The sequence below is a fragment of the Ammospiza nelsoni genome, chromosome 11 (genome assembly GCF_027579445.1).
Source record: "Ammospiza nelsoni isolate bAmmNel1 chromosome 11, bAmmNel1.pri, whole genome shotgun sequence".
In the NCBI taxonomy this organism is placed as follows: Eukaryota; Metazoa; Chordata; class Aves; order Passeriformes; family Passerellidae; genus Ammospiza; species Ammospiza nelsoni.
Window position 1 is genome coordinate 22,127,999 of NC_080643.1, and position 24,416 is coordinate 22,152,414.

The 24,416-nt window shown below is 41.3% G+C and overlaps 1 protein-coding gene across 1 annotated transcript in view; it reads right to left on the bottom strand.

The window, feature by feature from the left end:
• FGD3 (FYVE, RhoGEF and PH domain containing 3) overlaps window positions 1-24,416 on the bottom strand; it is a 94,422-nt gene that overhangs the window by 23,787 nt on the left and 46,219 nt on the right. Inside the window, 8 exon segments of the mRNA XM_059480219.1 lie at window positions 1,409-1,467; window positions 2,256-2,394; window positions 6,294-6,450; window positions 7,721-7,857; window positions 9,069-9,158; window positions 15,682-16,279; window positions 17,338-17,506; window positions 21,870-22,040. Of these exon segments, the coding sequence (XP_059336202.1) occupies window positions 1,409-1,467; window positions 2,256-2,394; window positions 6,294-6,450; window positions 7,721-7,857; window positions 9,069-9,158; window positions 15,682-16,279; window positions 17,338-17,506; window positions 21,870-22,040 (1,520 nt within the window).

Here is a 24,416-nt window from a genome sequence, read left to right on the forward strand (position 1 = left end):
ATTGTTCAGTGCTATTCCCCACTCTGGATTTGTCATACTGGATTAGTTATACTTGGATTGTACCATTTAATGAGATAAATTAACTTTGAGATAAATTTATTTGATACTTTTATACTATTACTATTCAATGCTAAATATGTATTATAGAATCATAAAGGTTGAAATAAATCTCTAAGATCATCAAGTCCAAATATTAATCTTTGGAACTTTAGAAGCAATGTCCAATAAAATCACTGGCCAAGTTGGAGACCTGTACACTACCAAATAATGGAAGCATGATTTATTTCTTCTACTGCACTACAACAAGAGTAAGCAGCCAACAATTAATTCAACCCTCCACTAACTTTTGGGGATATTGCTACAGCATTCACTTTCCTTTCAGTCTGGCTTGGACCTCAAGCAGCAAAATTATTATAACAGCCTTTTCCAATGTGTTCTTGTGTACTAACAGAAAAAGCAACTGACACAGAAACCAATGAGCCAACGAGTTGTTTCATATTCCTTATATCTGCAGAGATACTGTACAAAGCTCCCAGGAGTTAAGAGGCCCAAAACCAGAAAAATTTCCACCAAAATATATCCTTATCAAGAGAACATGCCAGACTCAAATAGAAACAGATGGTTTCCTAACTATGCTTTCAGACATACTGGAAATACACAGACATCAGCTGGCTACTTCCCCATAGCAGCCACAGGAAACATAGTCTCATGGTGTCCCCACCAGCTGAGAGAGGAAGTAATGGTCTGATAGGGAAGTGAACATAAACCTTGGACCTAAGCCAGATACACAGCATTTCAGGTCTGTTTGATACAAAATACCCTGAGACACCTGGGTGCACCAAAGGGATAACATCTGCAGCTGTAAAGCCCATTTACTTTAACAGTAATGCACTAGCTCTTCTATATGTAAAACCTGTGCTAATGTCCAAAATTTCCACATCTGACTGCCCAGCTTTTGAAGCACAGCTTTCTGAAGCTACTGATGCATGCAAAATGCACATTCTGTGCACTTAAGATGGGCCAAAATCAAATCAAAGCAACCTTCATTCTGTTGAAGAACTGTAGGACTAAAAAAACAGTGTGAAAATCTGCAAGGACACCTTGTGAATGGGTCTAATTGGAATACTTCCAACACTTCTCAAGGACAGGCAAATAACGGGTTTTATGAAGACTTCCTTTTTCAACTCATTGGGTCTTTAAGAATGAGGGAGGTGGAATTTAAGCCAAACAAGCCACAGAAAACTGCATTTGCAATAAAAAGAACTCAGACATCCAACACATGTTTAAAGCCTGAGTGACAGGCAGATTTCCTCTCCAGTTACCGTGCTGAACCTGTTGCAACGGGAGGCCCTCAGCTGAGCCAAATGTTTCAGTCAGATCACAATTCTGTTCTGGAATTGCTACTCACCATCTTCCGGATGGCTGCATTGGAATGGTTTGCTGCTGTTGATATCAGCTCCAGTGACTCTGCAATAAAGGTACCAACAGTTATGCATTCTCTAGATTATATATTTTAATAGCACCTTGGGAGACAGGTTCACCTCTCTGAGTAGTTTTTCCTTCAAAATTGATGATACATAAGCAATTATGGACACAATCAGTTCTGCCTGTTCAACTGATCTATGTTTCATCCTTCTCTCCTAAAAATCTAGATGAGCCAAAGCACACAGTGACAAAGAACCCTCACTTTCTAGGAATCACCTATTAAAAGTCAAGTTTCACTTAAGTCTTCTCAAGCATATTTTTGTTTTCCTAAAACAGGGATTGCCATCTTATGGTGATATGGACACTCTTTTGGTTGAGAGCAAAAACTCCTTGTAATCAAGAGAAGTCCACTTCTCCTGTTTCACCATATAAACAGAGTCTATCTGGTTTTCTTGGCAAGAAATACACATTTAAATTCAATACAAATTTAAAACCATTCTTCCTTTCTTCCTCTGGCTACTGCAAGGATGTCTTCCTGTCTTTGTCCTGAGCCACACAATGGAGTAAACAAAAAAGTTAGATGTTCTACTACAGCAAACTTCAACATATTGTCACTGTTTGTTTGCCAAAGCTGCTTTCATTCCTAGAGCAGGTATTCCAACCCTTTTCTTCTCAACTCCAAAAGCATTCAAAATCCCTTTGTTTGGTAATAATTTGATTAATTCAAATCTCCATTTCTACCATAGTCCTGGCTGTAAGTATCTGAACACACAAAGAAAAACTGCCCAGGATTTCATTGTGCTTTTAGACAGAGAGGCGTTTACATGTACTTTCAGCATCTTTCCTGTCTGGAGATTCTTCTGGAAGTTTCTTTAAGTAGTCCTTCAGGAGAAGCTCATAACGAGGAATCCTTTGCACTGGTTCAAGCATATGATGCTGCAAAGTCAGGTTTCCACACACCTCCTGTTTCTGTAATGGAGAGAAAGCAAGAACAGGAGGGTTTGATTTTTTCTGCCTTTGGTGTATAACAGAATGAAAAATGACCATTCACATACAACTAGAAGAGTGTACAGGAGCTTCTCAGGCCATCATAGGTCGACAGACTCATTAGGTTGGAAAAGACTGAGATGATTGAGTCCAAACATAAACCTAACACTGCCAAGGCCAACTAAATCAAGTCCCCAAGCACCACATCTGCATGTCTTTTAAATCCCTCCAGGGATAGTGATTCCAGCAGCCTGAGCCAGGGCTGGACAACCCTCTCCATCAAGAAATATTTCCTAATATCCAATCTAAACCTTCCCCTGGCACAGTTTGAGGTCATTTCCTCTTGTCATGTCTCTTGTTCGCTTTAAGCAGAGCCCAACCTATCCCACATCTGCCTCTTCCTGTCAGGGAGTTGTGCAGAGTGAGAAGGTCCCTCCCAAGCCTCCTTTTCTCCAGGCTGAGCCCCTTCCCAGCTCCGTTCCCTTCTCTGGACACACTCCAGCCCCTGCAGCTCTTTCTTGTTGTGAGGGGCTCAAAACTGACCCCAGCATGTCCAGCACAGGGGATGGGCACTGCCCTGGCCCTGCTGCCACACCAGTGCTGAGCAGCCCAAGGTGCCCTGGTCCTTCTTACCCACCTGGGCTCCTGTTCAGCCACTGCCACAGCACCCCCAGGGCCTTTCCTGCCCATCTGGCTCAGCCTGGAGCTGCTGGGGGTTGTGACCCAAGGACAGGACCTGGCACTTGGCCTTGTTCAGCCTCAATCACTGGCCTATGATCCAGCCTCTCCAGAGCTGGAGAGCCTGACAGCAGATTTCAGAGCTGGCAGCTTTTATGTGAATCTTCATCCCACGTCGGGCATTTTCTGCTGATATGCAACTATCTTCTTTCAGAAGGCTCAGAAAAGCTTTTCCCATCCATGGCCCTGCGCAGCATTGTTCTCCCAACTTCATGAAATCACAATGCCCCCAGGAATGTACTGCTTGCCAGAGCTCACTGTATGAGCAGTAGGCACACTGCTCACACATCAGCTTTGAAAGGCAGAGCTCTCTCAAATTCTGCTTCTTTTTCACTTGGCCAAGAAGGGGAGGAGATTTGAGTCTGGTTACACAACACATCATCCAATAAGGCACCAATGTGCTCTGCTTACAATGGCACTGAGTATTGCAGTGTACTTGTTTTCATAGGATCTCGTGAAGCAAAAGAATATTTTCGTTTAAAAGAGAAGAGATGAGAATCTCAGTAAGAACCAGTAACTTGCTTTAAAGCACATAGGAAGTTTCTGCTAGTGATGTAATCTGACTCCACAGCAGCATGTTAACCACAGACACACACAAGCTCTTCTACACAGCATTATTTTTACATCAGCCCACTAATGTGGTCTGCTCTCATGTAAACAACCTCTCTATAACGATGTTAATCTCACTGTGTATTTCTCAGAGAAAGGAACTTATTTCAAGTATCTGCAATTTCCTCATAAATATTCCAGCCCACACCACACTGCTGACTCGCTCCATTCTCACAGCAAGACTGGAGATAATGGGATGAATGTCTGAGAGAAAAATATTAGCTATCTTTCCAGAAATTCAAAGGACTAAATTTGATAAGTCACAGTCATCAACTTATTAGTAACATTTGATTTTTGTTTTCTGCTTTCCCTAATTTAACATAATTAGTAACAGCGAATGCATAATGCTGTATATTATATATACACTATTCCATTAGCAGCTTAGGCAGACAGTGCATCCCTGAAGGATCACAACATACTTCAACTGGTATGTTGAAAACTATCAGTGGCTTTTGATAGTGCAGAGATATGTCAAATAAGTGAACTAAGCATTCTGGGTCCAATCTCTGCCTCCTGCAGCTATAATCACCGAGCAACAGAGCAAAAGGTGCTGTGTAGGTGTGACTAAATAAGCTGCAGTGCAATTCTGTCATCAGCAGGCTTCCGAGGCGCATCTCCTGCCTGCATCGCCAGTGCCCACACTGCCTGGCAAGAGCTCTGCTCAAGCAACAGCAGAGCTGCCCATGGTCTGCAACCGGTGAAGACCAACAGGCGACATACATTGTTTATGTTGGAAGATCCTTGGTGGGAAGAGACAGGTGACTTTTAGAGAAGAGAGTTGCCTGTGCTGTAGGGAAAACAGTCCCAAATAGATTACCCTGCAGAAAGCCATGACTTGCCACTGGCTGAGGACAGCAAAACACAGTGCTGGTGTGTGTGCCCTTAGTGGGAGCAGGACGGGTACAGGCAAAAGAAGGGTAAGAAAAGGTCCTGTGGAGCAGTAGCGTGGCAGGAAAGGACCTCTCCCAGTCCTTGTTTCTCCAAACTTCTGTCTTGAGTCTCTGACACAGCCCTAAACCTCCACTCAGGGCCTCTCCTCTCCTCTCCCAGCTTGCCAGGGGATTACTTGATTCCCGACAGCTGGCCCAGCCACAGTCCTGCCATTTAGGGCAGGCAGCTGTGCTCCCTGTTCAGCTTAACCCACTCCTTGCCAGCCCTTCCTTCCCAAAGGATGGTATCTGCCTTCCAAATACTGGCAGAGAGATGCTTATGAGCATCCGGGAGCCTGCATCCATTCAGCTGGCCCAGGGGACAAGCAGGATAGAACAGTTTTATGGATACACCAGCATAACCAGAGCTCTTCCCCTCTCCCTGCACAGCTTTTTGTGCAATTATGAGAAAACACATGAAAATCCATCTCAAGCATCCTCCTGTGGAGCTGTGATCCTGAGCGCAGCTTGCCACTTTGGAAGCCTCAGAAAAACCAGACAAACGGCAGATGCTGTTAGTGACATATCCAAACCTAAGCCCACCCACCTCAGAATGAAACTGTATTTAATAAAAAAAAATTAAAGTTAGAAATGAGGAAGACAAATTCAAAAGAGTCAGAATTACTGGGCCAAGGGTGAAGTTTGATTCTGTGATCTGATACTCTTCTTAAACCACAGAATCATGGAATAGTTTGGGTTGGAAGGGACCTTGAAGACCATCCAGCCCAACCCTCATCCACAGTCCCAAGTTGCTCCAAGCCCCATCCAGCCTGGTCTTGAACATTTCCACGGATCCAGGGGCAGCCACAGTTTCTCTGGGCAGCCTGTGTCAGGGCCTCACCACCTTCACAGGGAAGAATTACTTTCCAATATCCAATCTAACCCTGGCCTCTGTAAGTTTAAAGCCATATTTAAAAAAAAAAAAAAAAAGTTTGAGTGAATAAAAGCTGTGTGTGAAATCTGTGTAGCAGAAAAAGAGAAGAAAGGAATGCCACTAAAATTGTGTAATTTTAGTATGTCTTATTATCTTGACAATGTGTGTCATTAACTGGGAAACAAATAAATACACTGAATTAAGTGAGGATCTCTCACTCCTGGTTCTAGCCAGCAGAGCGTTAATTTTTTCCAGTAGCCAGGAGGGGTGTGGCCAGGGCCTCAGTGTTAGTGGATAACACCTCAGGTCATTGCCAGGCTGGAGGAGAGGGTTTCATTTCAGAGAAGGTTCCTTATGGTGGAGCAAGTGTGGCACATGGAGCAGTTTGGGTGATGCTGGTCCTGACTGGAGGGAGTGGTTTTGGTGAGTAGCTGCAGCTGGATTGAACTCTGCACTCTCTTTTTGGTACACCTTTATTTTTATTATTAATATTGTTGCTCTTACTGTTTGTTTTCTTATCTCATTGTTTCCAGTAAATTGCTCTTACCTCAACCCATGATTTTTGCTTTTTGGGCCTCCAGCTCTCCTCTTCAGATACTCCCGGAGGAGGGGAAAAGGGCAGTGGGAGAAAACAAAGGAGTAGTAGTGTGGTTTTGGAGTCTCTAAACTGGGGAGTATCATTCCTAAACCATTACAATCTCCAAGTCCTATTATGTGAATTAAAAACATACCTGTATATTCTGAACAACATCTTTGAAGGGAGAGGACCGCTGCATACATGTGTTCACTATGTCCATTGCCCTGTCAAAGTTCTTTACATACTCTCCATACATCTTCAGAAAAGGAGCAAGTTTCTGCAGGATATCTCCTAGCCGTGGGTTGACGCTCCTGTGGTAAAGAAACAGGTAAGTACTGAAATCTCTGGAAATGAATGGTATCTTCAGAGAGAAAACACAGCTGTAAGATTTCCACAGTTGTTTCCCACATGCAGAAGCATTTACACATATGTGCAATCAAGACAGGCTAAGTTCAGTTTATGGTAATCTATGCAATATCCTAGATGAAACTTCAAACATGAATCCTGTTGTAAAAGGGATGACATTTCTCCCCTCACTGTCTTAAGTGAAAAGCAGACTGACTATACATCATTAAAAGAACTTCTGCCCAACACTAAATCTTGTGGGAAACTTTTACTTATTAAAAATAATCTCTTCCACCACAGCCCAACATCTGAATTGGTTTTAATGCAAAGAGATGGCTCAATTCAACAGGGTAATCCCTAGGGGCTAGTAACCCCAGGCTGGAGCAGCAGTAGCCACAAATCTCTCTCTGCCAAAGACATGGCCAGGCAGAGAGCCAGCCATTCTCCCCCAGTCTACTTGCAAGCCCCTCTTTAGCCAGGTGACAAGCTTCTATCCTCCTCTGACTCCCAGACTCTGCAGTTTTCCTCTCCTCTGTTACAGCTGTCCCTGCAAGTGCAAGTCAGGCACAGAGGTGCTGAGACTCATTTACCCCTTCTGGTCACTGACAAACGTGTGAAGACTGGACTCAGCCAAGAGAGAGGCAAACCCTGGTCTTGTCTTGATCAATCAGGGGACCTGCAAAGGTCAGCACTATCTGCACCTGCCACTGCAGGACACCATGCACCCAATGTGTCCCCTCAAATTGGATTTCCTAGATCTGACTTACAATTAACCTTTCTACCTATCACTGTGTGCCTTATCTACAGCTTACAGCATCACAGAATCATTAGGGTTGGAAAAGACCTCTAAAACCAATAAGTTCTACCTTCAACCTCATTAAAGCAGCCAAATTTTAAATGGTATTCGAAAATATTTATTTCAGCTATGGGGCCAAAAGAAGCAATTTTATTCCTTCCTAGTACTGTAATTTCATAGTACTGCAATAATAGGAGAGTAGGAATGCAGTAAGGAAAACAGCTCTGGTAATACTTCCAACTAAAAAAACGCTCGCAATGTATTCTGGAAATTTTGAGTGCTCAGGCCTACTCCTTAAGTCAGAAATGTTTGAGAGTTAGTAAATAACTAATGTAACTACTGCATTAAACAATAAAAAATTTGGACTTAGACTAGGCCTTATGGTTGCAACAGTTTCTTGAAAACATATTTTTTAAATAATTGTAGTGACAGCTACCTACCATTCTTGTGTAATTCTTGTTTTGAGCTCAGGAAGAAGAAATTGTCCATGGAAACAATAGATGGAAGAAATATTTGAGAAGATGCCTGTTATCACTTCAGATGAGATCCCTGCTTCGGACAATTTAGTGCAAAAAACCTGCAGAAGGCAACAAGACAGTACCAACATTTTTAACGAAAAACAGTCCTAGACATGCTGATTTTAGATTGCAATTTTGCAAAGCTGACTGCTTAGAACAGAGCTGCAGATTTTGACCCCTGGTAGCCAGTTCTTGGAGTCTTAAAGAGGTTCACAAAATTTAAGCGGACTGTCACCCAGAGTTAGATATATCACTATAGGCCATTGAAAAAACTAGGAAAATCTGAGCTATAATTCAAAAAACATTGAAATGACTGGGAAGATCAGACATCTCATATTTGAGTGCAAGCTGCAAACATCATTCAGTCCCTGAAAAGCATTTACTGCTATTTACACAAAGCAAAATAAATAATGTGATTGGGTTTTTCTCAGTAGGAAAAATTACACTATATTGAACAAAAGGAAAAGACATTCCCTAGATTTCTATGGTCCAGAAACAGTTTCTGTTAATCTAATACAAGCACTGTAAGTCTTTCATACAGCTCCAAGAGTTGTTAGGGTGAGGAATTCTCCAACTTACAGCTTCCAACAGTATTTCTTGCCAGGTGACAGTTTTCTATTTTTTTTTCTTCTACTCATTTTTAAAAAGCACTTTGCTAGAAATATGTCTCATCCTCATTTTTATTTCTTTCCTCCATATTCATGTTTTTTTTTTTTTTGTTTGAGGTAATTATAGAAATGTCTGAATTGTGTAGCATCAACTCCAAGTCTATGGGGAAGAAAGTTCAGACTCATCAGACCAGTTTCACTTCATCCCCACATGTAAACATGATGGGCAACAATTACAAAACAGACTGGTAAAAAAATAGCTTGCTGTAGGCTCAGGGCTAACACATGTGGCCTGATTTTAGTAAAACTTCAACTTCTTGCACATCAAAGAGCAATCACAGATTTCATCATTTCTTAGTGCCTTCATTATCCCTGTGATTTCCTCTCCCCATACACCCAGGGAGGAACCGAATGCTGGCAGTGTCTGTGTCTTGGACTGCTGCTTTCCCATTTCCCTTTCTGCCATCCCAATCCTCTGTTTCCTTTCAGAGAACCCTCTTGCTCAAAGCTCACATCTGGGCTCCACGGCACACAGCCTGACAGGCAAACTCCATCTTCCATCTACACACAGCATTTGTACTGAGCTACAGCTTAGGCACTGGACAGGAGACATCATTGCTGCTCACTGGAAAGAAAGGAGAGTTAATTCAAAATGGAATTACCTGGTCCAAGAGATGGAGTCTTTTAACATACGCTTCTTCTGTGTGGAGCAGCTCATTGGCGATGTTGAATAGCTTTTGGGGCTCTGTACACTGAAAAAAAAAAGTTACAAATGACACAATCCATCTGCACCTCCACCCCTAAGTTCCACTAACTGTTCTGTTTTTCATTTTTTCAGTGGCCTAAATCCTACCAGCAGAGGAGCCTGGAGTGAAAGAGATTAACACATTCCAGAATCTACCCCACACCTCTCAAAAGATCACTTTGTTCCAGAGATATTTTAATGCTGTTTTCTGAAAGAGCAATTAGTAATGCAATCAGTGTCTGGTCAGGACATCACTTGAGTTCATTACGACTTTATAAAAAGAACCAGAAACATCCTCTAAACCTGGAAATAAGTCTAGTTAATTGGAAAAATAAGGCAACAGATTGTAAATAAACTGTTCTCGTTTTTGGATTCAGGTCCTGTAACTAAAATGAAAACTAGAAATCAGGTTGTTTGGCCAGATTTCTACTCTTGCCAGCACAGCATTACTCTCTATGGCATATTTCTAAGATTTTTGTGCAGCTTTATACACAGGCCAGTTCCCTGGAAAGAATTTTCATCAAGGTAACCCAAATTACTCAGTGAAGTCTTTCATTATGCTCATTAAAAAAAAAAAAAAAAGAAAAAAGAGAGAGAGAGAGAGAGAGAGAGAGAAAGGACTACTTAAAAACTCTAAATACATTTTTAAAGCACTGACTTTAGGCACTGTTCAGCCAACAGCTACATAGACCCTTCATTCACGAAGTGCTTAATAATATCTGAATTACTAGAATACAAGTTTGAGCTTCCCAACAATCTTTTAAAGTGTTAGATTTTAAACACCATGCCTACATATAATGAAACCAGTCCAAAACAGTGCTGGCTGGCTTGTGTTCAGGAATACAAGCATGGAAAATGGGCAGAAAGGATGATCAAATGTAGGGAAACTTTACTGGGCTGGATCCAGAAAAAAAGACAAATGCACTGAAGGTAAGAGGTGCATTAACGATTCCTGGAATGCAGAACATTGACTGGGTGCAATTAATCACTATTTCTATGGGAAAACTGAAGGGCATCAAATAAAATCACCAAGGTGCTGCTTCCTCAAGAAACACAACATTTCTGGCAGTAACCTTCACACAGGTTCACAAAAGAACCAGAACTATCCACAGAGGAAAAATTTAGCTGAAGTTTATTAAACACATGGGGCAATTGCCAGTTCAGGAAGTACCTGGGCCTGTCACCAGCAGCAGTGCTCAATCCCAAATGTCTGTCTCTGGTGCTCACATTTGGGGCAAGGACTTGTAGATATAACCCTGTGAGCCGCCATCAGATTGTTGGAAAACATCAAATAAAGGCTCTCTTTAAGCTTCTTCAACATTACCGTGTTTTGTTTCCAAATAAAGTTGATGAGAAAAATTTAAACACCAGCCCTCCACAGAGATTCAGACAAACTGCAGTACAACTGAAAACTTCAAAGGTTTTTCAAAGAAAGCCATGAACTCCAACAAATCAGACCCACAATTATCCTACATGGAATGAGGTGCCACTTGGCATGAAGTACTCATAGCTCCATGATGTAAGTATTATTGAAGGAAAGTAAATAGCTTTCCTTTATTTGAAGCAACATCAGACTTCCTTTGAAGCAATCCAGGCACAAATTTGAATTATTTCCAGGCACAAATCTGAAGATAGGCAAACATGAAGTTCTGACAGGGACTCTATCTGCCCCACCTCTCAAATTATTCCAAGTCAAATACTCTTTTACACTCTTTCAACATGCTACACAACATCGTGCTCTGTTCACTATATATTAATATTTAGGGGAAGTGAAAAACAAAACAAACCACAGCACAATAAGTCTTGAAATTGTTCCAAGCAAATACATCTTATTACAGTTTACACTGCAGCACTCTGCTGGCCCAGTCAAACCCAGTAACTACAAGGATCTCTCACTGAGAAAGAATTTATCTACTGGTGTTGCTGGGCACAAAGGAGTGCTCAAATGACAAACACTGATGTAACCAGCTGGCATGCCAGTTACCAAGAGCATCCTTTGAGTTGTTTGAATTCAGAATTGGAAAAATACTTATTTCCAACCAAATACATTTGTACTCAGAAGTAAATCTTTACATAGCACAGGTAGTTTTTTAGCTCCTGACCTTCACCATCTGCAATTCAGCTTATATTTCAAGAAAACTTGCTGACATCTGCTTAAATACTAAACAAGGGCTTAATAGACTCAGCTTGAGCTCAGTTTTACAGTGACTCTGTCTTCAGTTGCTCTCTCTGCTAAGCAGAGAGGTAGGCACATTTTTCAGACAAATTTGCAACATATTTGCCTTTCAATGGGCATAACATTTTAAATGAAACTATAGATTAATTAAACGTGAGGCAGTCCCATTCTTCTAACTTCATTTTGTGCCATGGTGGGATAGCTTTAACAAAGCCCAAGCCATCATTCAGTTCACTAGGAACAAGATATTTCATGGTCCATGTTTCTAAAGGAAAAGTAAAACAAACCTGCAAATTGAGATTATGCTCTGCTTTGTGCAGTGCTCTTGCTGAGTGACTGCTTGCCACAAGCCCCAGCATCTCCTGTGCAGTCATTCCCTAGAACCTTACACCTACTGCAAAGGCTGGACAGAACAGTGTGGCTGGAGGGGTGACAAGAAAGATGAGAAAATTGAAGAGGGAGGTGTTGACTTCACAACACAAAATTCACTCCAGTGCTCAAGGCAGCATGATGCACTTTCACTTTGTGAACGATTCAAAAATTCATTTTCAGCTGCAGCTGTCCATAAAACATTTTAAATAAAAAGAAACAACAGCCTGAAATCAAACAGAACCAGTTTCTAATGAAGGTCAGATTCACACTTGGAATGTATTTGGACCTTAAATCTTGCAGCAACCATTTTCCATACAATGAGTGTGCACAACTACATTCAGTCAGCATCAGTCTCACATAGGGCACATAGGGCTTTCAGCAAATCTTGCAAGAGAGCTGCTGGGATAGAGCTTAGGTTAAAATCATACATGGTTATGCATCAAAACTCCATCAGTCAGCCCTGCAAAGACCACAAAAAGTCACAGAAATATTACAGGCCACTTCCTACTCAACAATCCTGAAAATAATACAGAAAAGTTATCCTATGCTTGGTTGTCTTTGTTGCACTGAAATCACATTTTCCTTAAGATATTTAAATCATCATGGTGTCATATCTGAATTTTCTCAACCAACATTATGACTAAAACATTGACATATAGACTTTTTTTCTGAATATACATGGAGATAATCTCACCCAAAGGTCATAGTAGCAGGATTGCAAGCCAAATTTTACAACACACACTAGACAATGAAATCAGATGCGAAACCCCAGCCACATACAGGCAGAATGGAAGCATGTGTCCATGAATGCATGAGACCCAAGGGGGGCTCCATTGTTACTATTTACACATCAGGAAGCATGACAGAGGGAGAAAAGCATTCTGTGGTGATTACAAATGAGCATATATGACTCTTAGTGAAAAAATGCCTAAAAAAACCCCTTTGAAGCACTGATACCCCTCCCAGAAGCATTACTCAGGCTCTCAGGCAGTCAGCAGAAGTCTTGGGACTTTGGAGCACGACAGTCCCTCAGTCTCACTTTTATGTCACTTCTTTTCTTTGCAGGCATCTTTGTAACCATCCATATTAATGTGCATCACTTCCTGGAGCTCCTGACATTTTCTGAGACATTATCAAAACTAATAACCTCCCCTTGGTTAATTTTTATTTTGATAAAAGATAACTGGAAATCTCAGTAAATCACTCCTGAGATTTAAAAACATAATTTGTGCTAATACTGAGCCCTGTTAGACTGCTGCAGACTCCTAAGGAATCACTGCATAGCTAAGCCTAGACTAAATAAAACATTACCACTCACATATCAGGTAAAGTTACCTTCCCCAAGCATGAGCTGTGTGCAAGCTTGGGTGGAAGATAGAGGGATCACTGAAGTAGAAAAGAATAGTTATTCATGATCTTCACTTACACTGATATCCTAGGAGTTACTGATCCATCATTAAATCACTCTCCAGCTGTACTTATGATTCTCCTCCAAGTAGAACAGCTTTCATATTTAATGAGACCACTGGCTACCTTCATGGTGCAGCTGCAAAGCCTGGTACTAGGGGTAGGAGGGGAAATGCAGGAAAAATGCTTTCCCAACTTAAGGCTTTTTGAAGGAGATGAGGGCTCCCCGGCTCCCAGGCCAGCAGCTGATGCCAATTGAATTCTCTCTTCTTTCAAGCAGGAAAATTATCAGTTTTGTCAAGGATGATGTGAAATTCCAGCCTAAGAATAACCATGGAACAAGTCAACTTTGAATCACGTTAGCTCTCCTTGCTGGAAGCTGTGGCCCTTCACTCTAACCCTGAGTCCATAGTGCCTCAAATCTGCAACAGAATCAAAGAGGGGAGCAGGAAATGACCTTAAGTTATGCCAGGGGAGGTTTAGATTGGATATTAGGAAAAAATTTATTCACTGAAGGGTCAGGCATTGGAAGAAGCTGCCCAGGGAAGTGGTGGAGTCACCAGCCATGCAAGTGTTCAACAGACAGGTAAATGTGGCTCTTCGGGACACAGTGGACCGGTCAGTGTTTGAGTAGTGGTTGGACTCAATGATCTTCAAAGTCTTTTCCAACCATAATGATTCTATGATTTTATGTGGACACTTGACACAGAAATTAGCTTCACGCAATGTGCCCCCAGAAGAGGGCACAATCTTTACACTGAAAGAAGAGGAAGCTGCCCTCTCAGCCTTCCTCCTCCATGTGACTGCAAAAACCAGGTAACTTAGTATAGCTTGGTGAGCTTCAAAACTGCCTTTGGGAAGGGGAAATAAACTCAAACTGCATGGGAAAACCTGCAGTGCATCACATAAAGGAGGGAGGGTAATACAAAAAAACCAAAACAAATGAGTTTTCTTCTAGAGATACCTCTCATAAATTTACCAGGTGAGCTCCAGAGAATTATAGCCTCATAATTTTGTGTCATCCTTATTTCCTACTATATGGACACATAACCTAAGGAACAAGACTCAAAACCAGCCATCAAATCATTGATATCATATGAAACAGTGGTATTTGTCATTAAAGCACTTCTTAATCAGATGGCAAAGTGTTCAGCTTGGGGTTGTTCCAGTTGGATTGATACAGCATTCCTAGTCCAAACTTTAAATTTAATTACCAGATTAAAGATTTTTAATGTAATATATTATTTTCCAGGAGTTGGTCTTTGATGATTGTTATGGGTTCCTACCAACTCAGGAAATTCTACAATTCTAGGCTTTCTTGCTGGCCTGTTGCAACTAATAACATATCTTTCAAATAATATTTCAGTGGCACACATGCACATACATGCACATTATGAATATAAAACAAATAAAGTATGTCACAGTGTGTGTATGTAGGTATAAACACACTTGTCAAGCTCCGAGGTACAGAACTTGCATGCCATTTCATCATTCTTTTATTTATATCAGATGATTGACCTAGAAACTAAGAAATGCATTCTAATGTCCACATTTCCCAAGGGGCAAGCCCTTGACTGGCACAAATCATTATATACTTGGTGATTTCAACAGAACCACACGATTTATAAAAACTGAAGTGTGGACACTGCATTTCACTAGCTACAGATCATTAGCTGCAGCTGCTGATCATATTCTTTAAAACACAAAAATCCCACATATTAACTTTACTATCATCATGGCTTGGGGTGGGGGGGGGGAAACTCTAACAAACCCAAACACCTGCAAGTACAAACAAAAACAGCCACCAAACAAAAAGTGCAAAAAGTGGAATATTTTGCAGATACTTTGCAATACTCTGTTCTGTTTTTCTGGAAAAATCGAATCCCTTTTAACAGCACTATTTCCAAAAATAACTGTCTTGATAAGCTGATAATCAAAGGAATCTGTCATTAATCTTACATAGCTGCTGCAAACACACAACTGGACTATATTACTCTGGAATCAAAGAAAAATCTCTTTTCCAGCTACAGTTTCCTGAAGAGTAATTTGACATAACTACCATTAAAACAACTTCTTTGCACTCAAGAAGTGGTCACATCAAAAACAGCAGAGGTTTCTGTAAAAAAACACTCCAAATTTTGTGTGAGACAAGATTCTGATCCTGCCCATTCTACTCAGATGCAAGGTCCTGACCCTGCAAGATGCACTAGCTGATTAACTCTGAATAACAGAGAGCTCCATGGAAAACAACATGCTCTAACAAGCTGAACCTAGACAAACCCAAGCAACAAACACAAGGTAGGAGTCTTGACCTACAAAAGTATCTGAATTTTAACAGCTAACCTCTGGCTGTGATGGATTCTCTTATATTAAACCTTTTGAAGTAGCTGGGAACCTTTCTAAAAAACTATCTAGGTCAGAAACAAGTTAGGACCTGCATAAAGCAGGAAACGATACTATCATGATCCTTTGATGAAAAACCAACGAAACAAATGATCCAAACAATGTATTAAAGTGATGCAAGTGTCAGGAACTGGTTTCTGAGCACACGAGAGCAATAAACAAACTCCCTTACCTTGTTTACATCCAAATACTCCAACTTTGGCACTTCTGCTATCTCTTGCTCCTCACTGCTTCCTTCATCAATGTCACTGTCGTCATCCTGCGTGGAGTCTCTCTTCTGCTCCACAGAGGAAGGTTTGGTGCCCTTTCTGTCAGGTTCCATCTCTCCTGGGTTCCCAGCCATGCTGGACTTCTTCTGCTCGGCCCCTTCTTCACTGGGGAATGTTTCCCCAGCCACACTACAAGAAGGACTGTCAATGCCACTGTCTCTGTTGGGAATTTTACCACTCCCATTCAGTTCTGCAGTTGAGTCTTTACTGCCAAGCTCTTCTTGGGACTCTTTGCTCAAAGTCACAGCAGTACAGTCTTCATGGCTTTTGCTATCACCTATGCTCAGCTCTTTAATTTTCATTATGTCTGTGTTAGTTAGATCCATGCTGCATGGTATGTTGGGCTCAGTTTCATCCAAGTCAGTTTTGTCATTTGTGGAAGAGTCACTGGAAGCCACTGTGTCACGGTCACACAAGCTCATCTGCTTGGATGAATCCAGGCCAGGTTCCATTTTAAGAGCTAAATTTAGCTGGTTTCTTTGAAGAATATGTACAGGTTGCCTGTGAGTGAAAACAAAGCACCACAGTCATATTAATACTCAGGTTTCACAAGTGCCCTGAAAGGGAGGGTGTGATTGTCATTTGATTCAAGCATCCCACTGACAATCCCAGAAGGCAAGAGTGTGCACATTTGCAATAATAATGATCACCCAACAACACCCAGCAAAAAAACATCACCCCTACATGCTACTGAAATGGCACCACCAGAATCCTGGGCCTTTTAGTGCTTTCCATGTCACCTTGAAGAACAGTCTGGTTTGAGGGTTTGGAGAAGAAATCGCCTCTAAAAAGAAGCAATTGGTTCTGGGCTCATTTAAACAGAAACTCTCATTCTTCAACAGAACCAAGCCCTTTTGGCAAGGTGTTTTCTGCCAGAGAGGATGTACTGAAGCATGAGTGGGCACTACTTTTCCTTTTTGAAAGACACCAGGTTCACCCAGGTGATAACACTCCAAGGCACAGTATGATGACTGTCTCCATCTCCCTCTTTGTGGAAAAAACCCCATCATTTAGCTCCATCAGGCAGAGCTAAGTTCTTGATGTGTTTGCTAACTGAGCTGGTTTTACACCAAAATATATATATATTTTATCCAATTTAGTGTCTTTCATTACAAAGTTTTAAAACAGCTGCTGTTCTACATGACATTGTTTCACAGTACCCTCTATCCTTCCCTGCCTCCAAGAAGCAAGATCTGATGTTTATTGTATGTCGGACAAAATGCTAAATTAGTTCATGTCATAACAATCAAGTTCCTACTATGCAATTCCCACATCTAGCCAACTTACCAAAAGCAGACTGTGGGCTACTTGCCTTTGTTAGAATCTTACCAAATTCAGCAGGTCTTAAGCTCCTTAAACATGACTGCATGTTACAAACTAAAATTTGCAGCTTGTATTAAAAATATTCTTTATACTCAGTGAAACTTTGCACTTCCAGTAGAAAACATCCCAAGAGGACTTTCCAGGGAATCATTATAGTTAATGTTTTCTACTATTACATTCTAAGTTAAAAATGCAGAAAAGGGAGAGAAGAGCAGATCTGGCAAAGCCATATTTACCTAATACTTTCAAATTTCTCAATGAGCGTGTTGACTCCTGCTGATATTGGTACTTCTTCCTCTCCAGGTGCTAAGCTCCTTGATGACTTGGGATCAGCTGGCAAAGGCCGAGATGGTGCAGGAGGAATTCTTTCCTGCCCCGGTTTGAGATGGACAGGCTTAGGAGGTACTAATGAAAGAGAAGAGAAAAGACAGGAGGATAAATCTCCATCTTCTTTATCCTAAACTGGGAACAAAATCCAGACCAAGAGGTATCCATTCTTTCCTCATTTTTTATGAGCGGCACTGGTGCAATCCTGAAGTATTGCTTGCACCAAAGCAAGCTGCTAAAGAAAATATGACAGGCTTCTATTTTGTGTCTCTACAGCTGGCTTAGCCATGCTAACAAACTGAGCAGCCTGCAGCACTGCACTGCTTCCTCATTACCAAACAGGATGCAGAGCTTACGCTTCAGTTTGCAAGTTTGCTTGCTCTCTCAATCACACTAATGAGCTTCCCTTTCCATGACTTCTCAAAATTCTGGTACCCCATTGAATGTCTTATATTGGGAATAAAAAGGTAGAGGGATGAATCATATCCAAAAATAAACCTTTAAAACCCAACCCCAGCATGGATTTCAGTGCCTTGCGTTTGCTTGGTCCAAAATGCCACAGGCTGAACATAATAGCTTTTCTTCCTCTCCTACTCTCTCCCCCCTCTCTTCTGTGGTGTACTAGTCTTCACAAATTTCCTTCCTCTTTTGGTTCTATGTTGCGTTGTATATGGTATAAATAAAACAAGTGTTGTAAGAACACTCACATCCCTCTTCAGGACTCACAAGGAGGCCAAGGCACAAAGTTTAATACAGTATTTTTTAAAAATGGCATTAAATTGTAATGTCATTCTAAAAAGATTATTCAGACCTTAACATTAGTTGCAGAGTAAATTATTTAGCATAGACAGGCAGTAACTCATGGCAACAAATTCCCATGCTGTCATGGTTTCATACAGGGAAAACAACTCCCATAGGAAAAACTGACATTGGAAGGCAGGAAAACTGGCTGTGGGATTGTTCCCAAAGCACACACTGCATGGAGTAGGATTGCCAAGTGTGCCCTCCAATCTAGACTATCCAATGACTTGACACATTACGTGAGGAAATTCTAACTACATGTTGTATTTTGAAAAAACATTTTTGAAAACAGTTTCTTTCAGCCATTTCTGACTCTGATCATCCAGTTGGGACATGTGATCAGCATTGTAATGGGGCTTGAGTTGACAAATGTTCTGAATGTAATTCCAGGGTTACTTTCTTTAGGAGGATAAACTGAGGCATATGCACCCAAAAAGTAAATTCCAGTTGTCCCTTCCTTGCATAAGTCCCTTCATTCTGCATTTGTTCTAAGATCCACATCAGCCCAGATGTCTGCCCTGCTCCAGCCAATGGGGAGCTGCCACAGTAGTTCATAGCCAGACCGTGTCTGAGGTCAGTGATGAAGAGGTGTTAAAGCATTTTGGAGTTTTGAGTATAGGTCACATTTTAGACTTCCTACATTACTGAGTTTATTTCTGCATGAAAGAATAAAATCAAAATTTTTAAAGATTTGAGCCTTAAGAGGACACTTCCTATAAGAGGACTGATTTGCCCAGTCTCCAAAATCACCTGAAATTCCTACCATAAAATAAAGATGGTAAAATCCAATTCTGAAGGGACCTCTACAAGCCCTATCTTATAAAGGAATAACAGGGAAACAGGAGAAGAAAATCTTCTTGCATATAAATGGGATGGTGAAGATCTGTGTTTTGTTCACCAGGTTTTCAAGTGCATACCACGTGATCAGTGAGCGTCTGACCATGTTTCTCCATGTAAAAATAAAAAACAACCTAAAAACAAGTAACCACACAGCCATCTGGCCCATCAACCAAAGATAAGCTCTGTGCTCCTTACAGAGGGTGCACAGTGTAGCAGGCAGACATGTCAGAACCTACCCCACATACCCCATCAGGCCTTTCATACACCCAAGGTTTTATAATAATATCAAAGCATTTACACTGAGTCTCACTGCTGTCCATGTAAACATTTGATGTCTTTCCTGTTAGTGGATTCATCTGAATCGCATCAGACAACAAATTCTGCACTGGACCAAAAGGAAGCAGGAAAACCCTTTCGTTAATTCTGAATTTTTACCTACGAAGTAATGTTGAGAAATGAAGACTTCAACATGGAGGCAAAGCCACTAACCTTACCAAGGGCTACTTAGCAAGCAAAATTTCAGCCACACCAGATGTTCAAGGCCACTTTGGTTCAAGGCCAAGTGCACCTGTGTCAGGGCAATCCCAGATGCAGACTGGGTGGAGAATGGATCAAGATTAGCCCCAGGAAGAAGCACTTTGGGGTGTGGCTGTCAAGATGTTTCACATGACCTGAGCACATGCACTGACAGCCCAGAACCTCGTCGTGCCCTGGACTGCATCCTCACCTATAGCACGAGCACCAGGTAATGCAGATTCTCTGCCTCTGCTCCATTCTGGTGAGACCCCACCTGCAGCTCTGGGGCCCCCAAAACAAGAATGATGTTGACCGGTTGCAACCAGATGAGGCCACAGAGATGCTGCAAGGGCTGCAGGCTCTCTGCTCGGGAGCTGGGCTGAGAAAGCTGGCAGGGTGTTCAGCCTGGGGAAGAGAAGGCTCCAGGAAGAGCTTAGAGCCCCTTCCAGTGACTAAAGGGTCTCCAAGAAAAGTGGAGAGACTTTGGACAAGGGCCTGGAGCACTAGGACAAGACAGAATGACTTCCTGACTGACAGCGGGGTTAGAAGTGATATTAGGAATTAATTCTTCCTAATTCCTAATTAATTAGGAATTAATTCTTCCCCATGAGGGTGGTGAGGCCCCGGCACAGGTTGCCCAGAGAAGCTGTGGCTTCTCCATCCCTGGAAGTGTGCAAGCCAGGTTGGACACAGCTTGGAACAACCTGGTCTAGTGGAATGCATTCCTGCCTATAGCAGGGGATGGAACAAGATAAGCTCTAAGTTTCCCTTTCCACCCAAACTGTGATTCTTTGGCTCTAATTAAAACTAGAAGTTTGCTACATGGAAGATACCAACATTACAAAGCACTTTCAGGTGCCGCCTGAAGGCTGAAGCCATATGCTGGGAAGATATCTCCTCATTCCTCCTTCTCCTGAAGGTTTTACACAGCAGCTCATGGCTTCGAATCAAGCTATCTAGGGCCCCTCCAACTTTCTGAAATACACACATAGAAAAAACATCCTCAGTGATTGGAAATCAGTGCCCATGAATACAACAGCAAAGTATTTGCACCAGATGAATTCGTTCCAGTTCTCACTGAACAGACACTTTCGCTATTCCTTTTTGTTGCCAGTAATAACAACATTCATTCATGGAACAATCATTAATTAATCTTGGGCTACCAAGACCGCTAGGTGAAAGCTCCATAAAGACACAAACCTTGTGAGATGTTTCAAGCACAAAGTAGTATATTACTTTAATGTTTAAGGTTTACTTCCAGAAGCAGAAAATACTATGCTTTCTTTGTTGTTGTTTAAGGCTGAATTGCTTTTGTATAGATATTTTAATTGGGATGGGGTGGTAGTGCAATCGCTTAGAGTGTACAACACAATAATATCTTCTTTTTCAGATGACAATGACCATCTATCACATGAACCCATATCTTCTAAACATTTTGGTTTATGAACTTAGTATCTCCTTGAGGCTTAGCTTCCTTTGTTCAAATACCTTTCAAGTTCCGTGCTTTTTGCATCTGCAATTCCCTTGAGGCAAGCACCTATTACACACATAAGTGCAATTAATTCTACAAAGCATGGGGTGGTAAGAGTAGGACTCTTGGCAAGCTGGCATTACAAAGACCACATGTCATTTCACTGATGAAGAAACATGAAAACAATTTCTACTCTTTCAAGAATCTGCAATCTTTTTTGTAGAATTCAGAAGCCTGGGGAGACCAGAAGAACAGCTGGAACACACTGCTTCCAGGCTCCTCTTCCATCATATTTTGGGTGTGCCATCTATTTGACTATTAGCTGGCAGTTCTGTGGAAGTACCACAACCCACGGGTGATTGGTTTAGCTTCTACGTAATATTTTCAAAATATATTTGCTCCATTTAGGCATTTCCTGTTGCCATATGTAGTTCTTAAAATAAATGGAAAACAGACAAGGTTTTGACAATAAGATATTATTACCTAAAATACTTCTAAAAAATTTATCAAAAATATAAACAATGTTGTTAAATTCAACTTACGCTTCACAGCTGCATGAGGTACACCAACAAGACAAGAAATAGAAAGTGACAAGTTAAGTAACTGGTTATTGCTGAATCAATTTCTTCTTGAAGGCTTCTCTAGGTGGTTATTTAACATTGGGAAATGAAGATAATAAAACCATACCAGCTATACATTAGAATGCAAAAGTAACTGGTTTGCTGTGACTCAAACTGAAGCAATAATTTTAAAATATTATACTTCCTGTGCAATAGAAACTTGTACAATTTCTAGAAGGACAAAGCCACCTACCTTGGGGTTTCTGTAGAGGATGCATTTTGGCCAGTGCAGTTTTGGTTTTGGGCTTCCTTCCAGCCTGATGGAGACATTGTGCTGAGCTGATGTGCTGCAGTTCCCCACATGCTTCCAACGCAGGACTGGAGTCAATGTGACACTTGATTTGAAAAGGAGAACAAGGGCAACCTGAGGGAGGGAGGGAAGGAAAGAAAGGAGGGAGGGAAAGAAAGGAGGGAGGGAAGGAAAGAAAGGAGGGAGGGAAGGAAAGAAAGGAGGGAGGGAAGGGAAGGGAAGGGAAGGGAAGGGAAGGGAAGGGAAGGGAAGGGAAGGGAAGGGAAGGGAAGGGAAGGGAAGGGAAGGGAAGGGAAGGGAAGGGAAGGGAAGGGAAGGGAAGGGAAGGGAAGGGAAGGGAAGGGAAGGGAAGGGAAGGGAAGGGAAGGGAAGGAAAATGTTAGTATGTGTTCTATTGATCCTGAAGAAAATTTGTGCTACTTCTGGTATTGTATCACTCATTCAAGTTCCTGAAGAAGGGAAGGGGGAAAGGAGAGGGATGAGCCATTCACTCACAAGTTATTACAATCAATATACCAGCATTAATAATCCTGTTAAACTGCCTGACTGATAAGACAGGCAGAATTTCCGCAATCCTGTCTTTAATGAATTATTTACAGCTTTACCATAGGCACCCAAAATAAAAGAGCAAATATAAAAGTTAAAAAACATTTCAAAATGATTTCTCCAAAAAGAAATACAAGTGTTGCAGCATATAATATTCTGTTACTTGATAAAATACAACTGTATAAGGATGATTCAGAAATATGTTCCATGTGGTGGGAATGGTACAAGTGACATTTCTTCAGATTTAATCCCTCCAGTTAGTTATTATTCCTCCTTATGTAAAAGATTAACATGCCTGCAAAAGCTCCAGTGTAGAAGATGCCATTAAGATACAATCCAGTGGCAACAGAGAGAAAGAAGTGATTAATATGATTGTTGTTTTTTTGTTTTACATTCTTGATTCAATTCTGTGAAGACTCAGCAAACAAACTAACATGGACCCCGCAGTATTTAATTTGGAGTTTTTTTGGATTTGTGGCAAGGCTACACAAAACCCTTACATCAGCTTTTCTAGTGTGTGATAAGAAGGCTGAAAAAAGAATTTAAAAAGGAATGTGTTTTAAAGTTGCTGCTTTTGAACATATAAATATATGGGGTTCTGGCAGTACTCAGAAATGGAAAACATATCAAATTTAGAAATTTGACATAAATGCACTAAAAAATGGCAAAGAAAACATTCTTTCCCTATTACTGTTTTGAAATGGACTAGCTGAATTTACCAGAATCTCACCAGAGTGGAGGGTGGCCTACATCACATAGAAAGAATACATCTAAAGGTGAAAAACCCATCTTTGCCTTTCTGTGATATCTTCAACAACATGGCTTTAGCTGCAAAAATGCAACCTACTTTCTCCCAGATTCCTATTAAGATCAAAAGCCTGAAATGAAAAGCACTCCCATTCACATCAACTAAATTTTCCTATATTTATATTAATGGTATTAAATCAGGATGTGACCTTTTGAATAAAGCCCCTGGAGTCCGAGCCATGCAGACTGCAGATTTTGTTGTCAAAAATAGATTCAGATGGCACAAATCTACTTACTGATCTCTGCCACCCAAATATACAATCCCTGAATTCCCCATGTATGGATGCCAGTTGCTGCTGGTCGAAGCTTCATTAGCATTTCTACCACAAATATCTTCTTTTCAGCAGATTTGAGACCAGCTATTAAAACATCCTTCCAGCTAAAACCAGGAAATTTTAAGTATTAAGTTCTATTCAAATATAATTTCATTTAACAGAAAAATGTGGTGAAAACAGAAAGGATTATTAGAGCAGATTAATAGATTACTGCAAACACATCATCACTGACAGAATTTACGCTGATGGCTTGGCTCTGGGTACCAAAAGCTCCCTGTGACAGCAGCAGTGCTGCCACAGGCCAGATTTTAAGGGGAGGGACTAGAACTTCTTCCTTATGAACAGTAGCGCAACACAGCCAGAAATTAAAACGGTGCACAAGGGAAAAGCCTGAATTCGAGAAAATTAAAAGGGCAGCATGCAGAAAACAGAGCCCAATATTTCAGCAGGTATTCACTAGCATGTGACTGGAACACAATCTAACAATGTTGTATGTTCTTAAAAACTGCTTCACTGATCCAATTCCTCAAGAGACAAATCTCTGCCCCTACCATAGCTCTAGAAAATATGAGAAGACCCCTCTAATCTGTGCTCTGTTGTGTGATGACACAGGCACAGCACTGGTTTCAGATCTGGCAAAGCACTGAATTCCTGGTAGATGCCAGACACGTTCACAGTCCCCCACCGGCGCTGAAGCAGGAGAGCCACAGCTTCTCCTGCCCTCAGGCACCACATCCCCAGGACATCCCCAACTGGACATCCTAAGCTGAGCCCAGCTACCCCATGCTGGCTTGGAATAAAGTACCAGTTACCCTAAGCATTCCTCATTCTTTTTCAACCACTGTCACATGTTGGTATCATT